The 10,659-nt window shown below is 35.4% G+C and overlaps 2 protein-coding genes across 2 annotated transcripts; one reads left to right on the top strand and one right to left on the bottom strand.

Moving 5' to 3' along the window:
- The first annotated feature begins 574 nt into the window (after positions 1 to 574).
- On the top strand, positions 575 to 2,815 carry LOC133874580 (zinc transporter 1-like). The gene is made up of 3 exons (XM_062312437.1): positions 575 to 1,330; positions 1,450 to 1,599; positions 2,252 to 2,815. Exons 1-3 carry the CDS (start codon positions 719 to 721, stop codon positions 2,555 to 2,557), a joined length of 1,068 nt encoding a protein of 355 aa, XP_062168421.1. The 5' UTR covers positions 575 to 718; the 3' UTR covers positions 2,558 to 2,815.
- Positions 2,816 to 7,439: 4,624 nt separating this feature from the next.
- On the bottom strand, positions 7,440 to 10,391 carry LOC133875891 (pentatricopeptide repeat-containing protein At1g79490, mitochondrial). Its single transcript, XM_062314155.1, has one exon. It carries the CDS (start codon positions 10,020 to 10,022, stop codon positions 7,503 to 7,505), a length of 2,520 nt encoding a protein of 839 aa, XP_062170139.1. The 5' UTR covers positions 10,023 to 10,391; the 3' UTR covers positions 7,440 to 7,502.
- Positions 10,392 to 10,659: the final 268 nt, after the last annotated feature.

Below are 10,659 nucleotides of genomic sequence, written 5' to 3'. Positions count from 1 at the left end.
TTTAGCATCCTTCTGGATAACATTAATTTAATTTTTTTGCTTAAAAAAATTACATTTTGTTGGTCACCTTTTGAGATTATTTTTTTTATTATTAAATTCATGTCATCCAGAAGAATGCTAGAATGAATTCTAGCATTTTTCATCATCAAAATATTATTTCTTTACAAAATACAAGTTTTCTACCTATCCTCATATTTTTTACAAAATCTTCAGTAAAAAATAAAAAGATGAGAGATGAGAGCGAGAAGAGAAAAAGATATTTTTTTTATGTTAAAATAATGAACAAGAAAGCTAAAGTATTACTCCCATATATTTGGTAGTATTGTTGCATTCTTAATGTTTAGGAAAATAACTGTAGGTATTTTTTGCAGCTTTTTTTTTTTTTTTTGTTATATTTTTTCTATATTTAAGAAATGGAAAATATTATACTTGATTATATTATGTGTACGTACGTAGAAATTTTTTTTTTCTCTTTATACTCTCTATTTATTAATTTAGTATGTTGTTCTCTTTTAACTATATAAGATGCTCAGTTATAGTCCATCCGTTGATTATATATCATTATATCCTGGTTTTCCTCATCCAGTGCTTTCAAAACAAGCAGCATTTAAAACTTTTCTCCTTTCTGTATAAAAGAAGAAAACTCGATCGAGCCATTTCACAAAGAACCCAAATCTGCAAAACTGCCAGCTAGATCTTTCTCTCCCGGCCACCCGCCATGATCAATTTCGGAGCTTTTTCTTTCATATTTCTTCTAATACTTCTCATCCCCACTACGGTATCCGGAGATTGTACGTGTGATGCCGAGAGCGCAGGTAAGACAAACAAAAGCGAAGCACTCAAATATAAATTAGCTTCGATTGCGACCATTCTCTTCGCCGGTTCTGTGGGGGTGAGCATCCCATTGTTGGGCAGGAGAATCCCGACTCTAAGGCCTGAACATGACATATTTTTCCTGATCAAGGCCTTCGCGGCGGGGGTGATTCTGGCGACTGGGTTCATCCACATACTTCCCGACGCATTTGAGAGCTTGACGTCACCGTGCCTTGACGAAAAGCCTTGGAGAATTTTTCCTTTCACCGGCCTCATTGCCATGGCGTCTGCTATAGGAACTTTAATGGTGGATTCGTTAGCGACAGGGTTTTACACGAGGCTACACTTTAAGAGAAGTAAGCAGTTTATGATCACTCCGGCAGACGAAGAGCACGCGGGTCACATACATGTCCATACACATGCCACGCATGGCCATGCCCATGGCTCCGCCGCCCATCCGGAGGAGGCCGAAGAGCTGAATATGGCAGAGCTAATCCGTTTTCGTGTTATATCACAAGTAAGATTGATTTTATAAGGTGATGGCCATGCATGATGCAACAACAACAACAACAACAACAACATCATAGTAATATGTATATGTTTGGTGTTCTTTTTTTTTTTTTTTTTCTTTTTTAGGTGCTGGAGATAGGAATTGTGGCTCATTCAGTGATAATTGGAATATCTTTGGGTGCTTCTCAAGACACTGATACAATAAAGCCTCTCCTGGCAGCCCTGTCTTTCCATCAGTTCTTTGAGGGTCTTGGGCTCGGTGGCTGCATCTCTCAGGTATATCTCTCTCCACCAGTAGTGTACCGTTTACCAAATTATTCTAAATTTTTTTATAAAATAAAATATTTTTATATTTTTATATTACATTACTCATTTTATATTAGTATTTAAACAAAAAAAAAATTATTAAAAAATATAACTTCTTAATATTAAAATCGTTTACTAAACACACCCAATCACCTGGAAGTTTTGGATGAAGAAAACCGAGGTTGCGTTGTCACAAATAATTCAGCTGCTTTGAAATTTGTGTACAGTTTAAAAAATTCAACAACGGGGGCCGTAAATGTTGTCACAATGAGCACATCTTCCCACTTGAAAAAAAAAATGAGCACATTTTCTCACTTGAAAAAAAAAATGAGCACATCTTCCTTTTTTTAGGTACTTTCCGTTGCCAGTGAAGAAAAAGTCTTAAAATTAATTAGAGAGTGCCCTTAATTTCATGCTGAAGAGTTTAAGATTATTATTATTATTTAAATCAAAGTGATAAAGGTTGGGTTGTCACTCCCGACTACCCTCAAACTAAAACATTTATATATATATATGTACCATGAATTTTTATTGTTTTTTTTTTTTTAAAAAAAAATTATTATATTGTATAGTAAAATTATATATATGAAAAAGTAAGAATAAAATTGTGTTGGTTTTGTAGGCGAAATTCAAGACTACGTCTGCAGCAATTATGGCGACATTTTTCTCGCTGACAACCCCCGTGGGAATAGCAATTGGGATCGGAATATCAAGCGTTTACAATGAGAATAGCCCAACTGCTTTGATTGTTCAAGGGGTTTTTGACGCCGCTTCGGCTGGGATTTTAATTTACATGGCGCTTGTTGACCTACTTGCAGCAGATTTCATGAACCCAAGACTACAAACCAATTTCAAAATTCAACTTGGTGCAAATATCTCACTTCTTCTTGGGGCTGCTTGTATGTCTGTCCTCGCCAAATGGGCTTGAATTTTGTATATGCCGAAACGGAAAGCAAACATGACAGCTCATCATCTGGCACATGGGGCGATTCTGCAGTTATTTGAGGAAGATTATCCTGTTATTATTTATAATAAACATTTTTAGTAGTCCCATTAAATTTGCTTTTTAATTATTTTGGTGAGCTAATTTGATGAAATTGTTTAAAATGATTATCAGTCTTATCAAATTGGCTTGAATTTTGTATGTGCGGAAAGCAAATATGACAACTCATCATCTAGCGCATGCAACAATTTAGCAGTTATTTGAGGAAGATTGTCCTGTTTTTGTAAATAATAAACATTCTTAGTAGCCTCATTTGAATTGCTTTTTGGCTATTTTTGTCAACTAATTTGGTGAAATTGTCCAAAATGACTCTCAGCAGCCTCATCAAATTGATAAAAAAAAAAAATTAGACAAATAAACAGACTACAAATACAATTAAGTGATAGTTTTAAACTGTAACTTAAATTCTTGAAGTTAATAAAATACTGTAACAGAAACATCCTCGTAAATTGTCCAAGATCTCATTGATAATTGAGACATTTTTATTATGGTAAGAAAAATCACTATCATTTTCATTTGACTGGTTCCCAAAACTTGTCACTTATTTTTTCTGACAAAAAAATAATATTAGTAATTACCTCACCTTCTACCACGTAATGAATCCAAGAGACACAATACATTGAAATAATACTATAAAGTAGTGTTATTTGCACACACTCATTTTATTCATATATTGTACACATTTATAATGGATGTGACCGTGTGAGACCTATACATGTAAGACCTATCCCACATGAATTTCACATGCATGCATGAGTCTCACATCCATTATGAGTATGCGTACAAATATCAATTTTTCAATACTATATTAATGTGCGACGGTAATTATGTAAATAAGCCCAAAATAAATATTTTATTTATGATGTCAACACACCCCCTCTTTTTCCTCTAAATTCAATATGATAGTATGACCCTTCAAGGTGCCCGGCAAAAAGGGGTAATCACGTACTCCATCTTATAAAAGTCTATGCCCCCATTCAACCTTTTTCTCTTTTTTCTTTTTCTTATTAATTAATAAGGAGTGATCTCAGTGACCGACGGCCTATTCCACCCTCCAAATTCTAGGAAGTAAAAACTTTTAAGGTAAAAAAGAAAAAAAAGAAAAAAAGAAAAAAGAAAAAAGAAGCCTATTTGGCCCTAGTAATAAAATTTTTTAGCCCCGAGCTAGCCCTTATCTATAATAACTTTTCGCTCCATTTCTGAGTGATATATATAATGGTTAGTTGAGTAGTCCATATCAGTATTATGTCATAATTATTAAATAAAAATATAATTTATAGCGTTACTTTTTCTCCAAACATATATAGTATGCTTCTAGCATTAAAATATGTTCAAACAATGCATTTCCAACGTGTCAAGTAGAGAAGTGTGGAATCAACATTTGAAGGTTAAGAAATTTTAGAACCTAGCATAATTTCAAAGCACTTTATACAATATAAAAAGTAATTAAATGAATGGAAGAGTGCATTAGAAAGAAAGCCCAATTCCAAAAATTAATTATTAAATTCATCATATATATATATATATATAACAATTCTATATTAATTGTGAAGGCTGTCGTAAGAGAGTAAAGAGGGTACGTTGAAGGTGGGATAATATTCGATTCTAGTGCTTGATCACAAGTCACAAGGCAAATAACATGTTACATATTTGCTTCAGTAAACAGCATATCGTATTCAATTATTATCATTCCAACCCATATAAATCGCACGAATGGGACAACCATATTCGAACTCGATCTCCTATGATCATATAAAGCACGAATGTAATATCTCAAAAAATAATTTTTTTTTTTAAAAAATACACATAGTTTCAGAACAAAATGTATTTCCGATAATGATCTAATGTTTTCTAAATAATAAAAATAACAATAACAATAACAATAATAATAAAATGATCGACCCTCCCAATTTTAGGATCGATCTTGTTATTTAGAGGATCGATTCTAATACGATAGAAACTCATTTTTTAACACACAAAACCTTATAAACTTGACCCTCGGCTTCTTTTAACCCTAAAGAACCTCATATGCATGTTTTTTCAGCCTCTAAGGGGGTGAGAGTGAAGAGGAGAGGTGAGAGGAGCTCGAAACTAACAATCTATGTCAATCCCAAAGGCAAAATCATGTTCTTTCAATCCATTTTCTCTAGGTAAAGCCTACAACTTTATTGTTTCTTTTCTATTTATTTTCTAACCCTATAACCTTGTGGTTTCTTGATAACCTTCTAGTTACTTGTCGTAACCATGACGGTTGATTGTTTGGGTTATGTTTTCGTGATGGGATGATTCGTTTCAAAAGAAATATGTACTTTATACAATGATTCTTTAATGTAGAGATTTATATTTTGTATTTTTCATGTTTGATGGTTTCAAAAAGAAAGGTTATGATCTTAGATGATGTGTTTATGATTTTACGTGTTCAAATAATATTTTAAACACACATTGTTGCTTTATGATTGTGTTGATGTGCTTATGGTAATCAATGTAAATTCTTGATGATTTTGAATCAAGAGTGTAACATTGGCATCTAAAAATATTCTTAAACACTTTTTTGGTGTTGTAGAACCCCTAGGAATGCTTGGGATTGATTGGATTGTGTGCTAGGGGCTCAAAGGACCCGAAACAAATGTTAGAGCTGCCTAGGATCGATTGAGCCTACACAAGCAGGATTGATCCCTAGTCCCCTAAGATTGATTCCAACTGCCCTGAAGCTTGATTTAGGGTTTCCAAAGTATGATGTAAGTTTCTTAGTGTATTTTTAGGTTTGTGATTAGTGTTCGTCTAATTATAATTTGGTTGACGGTGCATGAGGTTGAGATGTCTGAGAAATCTTCTGAGTGGTCAAGGTAAGTCAACACTTGCGGAACAAGGAAAAAGAAAACTATTTTGGAGCATGTTATGTTGATATAACTGTCAAAGCTTTTACTTCACATTTTATTATTGTGTTGTGAGCGTAAGGATTTAACATTACTGTTTAATATTCCTATTTACAACTGTTATTTACAATTACTATTACAACTAAATTGAGCTACTGTTATTCGATTAAATGATATTATATTTGATAATTGACAATACTTGCATTGAATGACATGATCATCATAGGCTATTATTATACAGAGTTGACCCTATGGTCCAGATTTTATTTATGTTTTGTCATTGGATTTAGGAAGCCAATTGAGTGACCAGTGCAGCCATGTACACATGGTTGTCATTGAGGAGCGGAATGAGTGGCTGCCGAGTCACACCAGCTTTCCTACAGTATTGGAGCGCCTCTCGTCGCACGGATGGCTAAATTTTGGGAGGGAAAATTGGAAGGGAGGTTTCCTCTTTCATAATGAAATTTTTGCAGATATGAGGTATTTTGACAAAGAGATTTTCAAATATATATATATATTTTTAAAATAAATAAAAAAGGATGACATGTCATGGTAAGATGGTCATGCTACATCACCGGGTGTGATATTATTCATTCACGCCAATGTGGAATATAGCATTACTCACTATTTTTCACTCTTTTTCTTCTTTTTATCTCTATTACAATTGATTAAAAAAAATCTTTTATCCTTATAAAACGTTAAAAATAAAAATAAAACCCTGTTATTTATTAGAGTCCATAGATAAAACAATTTTTGTACTAGTAAGTAGGACACTTTGGACTTTATTAATTGAAAGTGAACCCCCCCAAAAAGGCAAAAGTTATAACTGGCCTCAAATTAAATTTAAAACCAAGCCATATGGGTGATAAATAATGCATACAGAAAATGGGTTAAGCAGCACAAAAATAAGTTTAGCCAATAGTTATTTAAAACGGATTTTCAACAAATGACATCCCGATAACTTGCTCAAAGATCGGGTTTCAGCCATTACTTTTGTTTGTGAGAGGCCTTCAATGAGACTCATCTGTCCGAGTAGAAAGTCTATTTATCCAAACAGGTATTTGAACAATCCGAACACTTCTTGATACAAATAAATTCCACCAGAGGCCTTTCATAATTACAAAAAAAATCCCCTGCAGTTGCAGTGAATCCCAATCCCTGTCTTATGCTTAGATTGTATAAAAGAGATAATTCAACTTGACCTTAAAGTTTCACCAGCCCAACCAAAAACTCTTAAAGTGGATTTAATTTTTATTTCTTTATATTTCACATCTAGAAAAGAAGTTTAACTTATAATTCTATTCAAAGATGCCAATCAAGTCATATTCTAGTTTTTTTGTACGTATGTTCTTCATTACTGGCTGCATCCATACATTGCCTGTCAAAGTCAAATTCTAGTAATTCATTTAGACGTAATTCTTCACTCCATACAAAAACGTATGAAACAATGAAGGCATGTCATTGGAAGGTGAAATCTGTTTAAAACAATATTGTCAAACAAAGTGAAAGCCTTTGAGTATGTACTTTATCAATACAGAATGAACACCTACAACCATTTTCAAAAAAAGATAATAATAATAATAATAATAATCATTACCACAATACTAATAATAATACCAAAACCTCAGCAACATAGCCAAATAGGATGTGAATTTGATTAAAACTTCACATGAAAATTATAAGTTTGGAAACTGATAAAAGAAAAATTCAAGATTTATTGATATTAGAACAGTCTAAGGTTCAGAAATAACTTGAATTTTAATATGCAGATCAAATGTGTAAATTGATCAATCACGATTTGGCTTTTTTATTATTCAATTATTACCTTTTAAATTTATATACTTGCTTTTCCAATACTTGCACACTTACTTATTGGTCTGTACACGTCTTGTTAATATGAAAAAATAGACTCCCACTAGAAAGAACACTACTGGAGAAAAACAACTCCCAATTCCATTTTACAAATACAAAGACAGTAACTGATCTCAGCATGGTTACATTGCCTTGCCTGCAATGAGAGGCTTGGGAGGGGACATAGATCTAATTTCAGGTGCAGAACTGGGAAAAAGTGTGTTCAGCTTGTGCATGAGGATATCAGCCCTTGACGGAATCTCATTTAGAAGAAATTGTTGAACAATTGGCTTCTTAAACCACTCCATGACAGAATCTCCAGGGGCCCTTAGAACTACCTTACTAACCTCAAAAGGAGATTCTACTGAGTTCAATATCTGTGCAACCACAATCTTCAAGGTAGGTCCTGTAACCAATTTAATGCGTCTGGGGACAACACCATAATACAACATGCGCTTTCTGAATCTATGGAGGGTGTGCACAACTGCTACAAGAGCAGCTCCAACCGACAAGTTTCTAACATCAAGGGACCAAGCAATATGCTGATCAAAGACTATTGCCTTTGGGAAAAGCTTGTTCTCATAGGCAACTTTCCAAACACATCGGGCTCGGTTTATCTGACCCATAAGAACGAGGTAGTTAAGAAGAACATTGACATAGTACCTCGCAGCCCCCTCTTCCAACTCATAATCAATGCCCTGAAAGAATTCCCTCACAAAAGATAAAACTGGTTGTTTCCTATGTTCTGGGCCTGTGAAGAGTCCACACATGAAAGAGTGTGCCTTATGTTTTGTAGCACTAAGGATAGACATCAAATGCTTCTCACTCTCCTCTTCCTGGCATCTAACAAGATGAGCTAAAATGGATGTGTATAGTATGAGATCAACTTTTGCAGCAGCATTCACATATGTTTCAAGGAGTGGCTTGGCTGACTCATACAAACCATTCTTCATACATGACTCAAACAATTGTCTTATGATAAAATTATTTGTTCTAATACCTGATGAACCCATGAAGCGTAGCCACCTCAAAGCAAGATCAACAGAACCATCCTTGATGTACACCATTAAAACGTCACTAGCACTCACATCAACAGAAAACCCCATGGCCTTCATTTCGAGTAAAATTTTGGCAGCCACATCCACAAGCTTCTTGTTCGCCAGGAGAGTCAAAAGGGCAGTATAAGTACTTAGACCTGGTCTCAAACCTGCATTTGTCAATGAGTTATAAAGCTTCATGGCAGAATCTACTTGTCCAGAGGCAGCATGCATTTCCAAGAGACAAGAATATGTAGATGGGGTGGGTAGAAATCCAGCCTTCTCCATATCTGTAAAGGCAGACATCGCAATATCAAGCTTCCCTGATTTGGCATGTGATTCAACAATCAATGTGTACAACCCAAAGTTAGGCCTGAAGCCTGCTTTCTTCATCTCATCCCAAAGCTTAAGAGCAGCATCTAACTTCCCGGCCTTCACATACGACTCAATCAAAGAGACATACATGGTAGCAGATGGCCGGAGCCCATAACCCTGCATTTCCATGTACACCTTCATTGAGGTGTCCAACCTCCCAGCTTTCCCCATTGAATCAACAAGGGATGAGAAGATGTTAAAGCCAGGCCGGAAATTCCTCTCTTTCATCTCTTGGAAGAGCCTGAAAGCAGCATCAAGGCGGCCTGATTTTGCCAAGCTTGGTATCATCAACTCATAGGTTGACCCATCCAACAAACATCCCGCTGCTTCCATGCTTCCATATATTTCAAATGCCTTATAAGGCAAACCCTTATTCAAAAACAGCGTAATAAGAGAGTTATATGTCTGAGTATCAATTTTACAACCCGAATCTTGAATCTTCTTAAAACAACAAAATGAAACCTCCAATTTCTCAGCTTTAGCCAAATGCTGGATTACCCGATTATATGCACCAAAGGAGAAAATCCCATTATTACTGGAATCAAGAACCATTTCGTCAAACAATGATTGAATCCCATCAAAATCCCTATTTTGGTTTAATCCATCAAACAGCATCACATAACACTCATCACTTGGTGAATACCAGGACTGCCTCTTAGCCCATCGAAATAAACTCAAGGACATATCGCTATCCTTAACGACCTTGAAGGCTTGGATAATGTGAGTCATATTTGGTACAAAATGGAGTTTGTCCAGTTGGGTCTCCAACTCTGGCCCCCATTTCCACCTCTTCACAACCTCGACAATCTTCGCAACCGCCGAGGCATTCAAAAATGGCTTTTTCAGCCCACCCACCATCACATGGTCATCAAGCCCTGGCTCAACTGACCGTATACCTTTGCCACTGTAAATAACACTCCCCGATTCATCTAAATACTCTATCTCCTCAGTCCACTCACCAGACCCACCATCACTGGTCCTCTCAGAGCAGTAAGTCCTGCTAAAACTAGGTTTAAAAACAGGGTCTCTAACAGAGTTTGCGTCATTTGGTCCAGAGAGTTTGTGGGGAGTTAAACTGAAACCCGTTACAGACCTCAAAAATCCGAAACTTTTGCAATAGCTATTCAGTTTAATTGTGCAAAGGTTAGGGTTTGTTGAACTGAACGAGCGAAACGAAGAACTACAGCTAGAACTAGGGCTTTTGGCGAGTGAGTAGAGATATCTACGGCACAATTTCCTACAATGAATCATTGAAGTTTTGGAGGCAAAGAATTAGGGTTTTAGGAATGTAAAATTAGGTTTTTGCGGATTGGAAACGCTTACCAGATTTTGCAAAGGCGTCTGTCTTCAGAGGAGAAGCTTAAACCCTAACCTTCATACCATAAACTTTTTTGTTGGTGTGTAGGCGAAATTCAAGACTACGTCTGCGGCAATTATGGCAACATTTTTCTCCGTCACAACTCCTGTGGGAATCGCAATTGGGATCGGAATATCAAGCGTTTACAATGAGAATAGCCCAACTGCTTTGATTGTTGAAGGGGCTTTTACTCTGCTTTGGCTGGGATTTTAATTTACATGGCCCTTGTTCATATTCTCCACCCTCCTCCTTTTTCTTCTTTTTTTTTTTTTTTTTTTTTTTTTTTTTTTTTTTTTTAACCAAACAACAACAAACAAATAAACAAAGAGAAAACTAGGCAACCCTACAATAACATAAGGAGAACTATTTTTCCCGCTAACAATAGGAATGAAGGTGGGCAGAAAGGATTAACGAGAATGCAGTCAGAAAAAGATCTAGCTATACAGCCAATTATTCCGTTGAAGAGTTAAATGTACCATCTCTTGCGCTAAGCATCCATAGTAAGGGCTCTTCAAACTTTAACCGAATTTT

This window comes from Alnus glutinosa, chromosome 8, assembly GCF_958979055.1.
Source record: "Alnus glutinosa chromosome 8, dhAlnGlut1.1, whole genome shotgun sequence".
In the NCBI taxonomy this organism is placed as follows: Eukaryota; Viridiplantae; Streptophyta; class Magnoliopsida; order Fagales; family Betulaceae; genus Alnus; species Alnus glutinosa.
Note: the sequence above shows the minus strand (reverse complement) of the source record. Positions and strands in the feature narration are given on the sequence as shown.

What these genes read in the sequence shown, in the direction of transcription:
- LOC133875891 (XM_062314155.1), bottom strand. Translation starts at nt 10,022, where the DNA reads ATGATTCATTGTAGGAAATTGTGCCGTAGATATCTCTACTCACTCGCC.
- LOC133874580 (XM_062312437.1), top strand. Translation starts at nt 719, where the DNA reads ATGATCAATTTCGGAGCTTTTTCTTTCATATTTCTTCTAATACTTCTC. An exon ending in GTTTTCGTGTTATATCACAA is followed by an intron (nt 1,331 to 1,449) that starts GTAAGATTGATT and finishes TTTCTTTTTTAG; the next exon opens with GTGCTGGAGATAGGAATTGT. An exon ending in TCGGTGGCTGCATCTCTCAG is followed by an intron (nt 1,600 to 2,251) that starts GTATATCTCTCT and finishes TTGGTTTTGTAG; the next exon opens with GCGAAATTCAAGACTACGTC.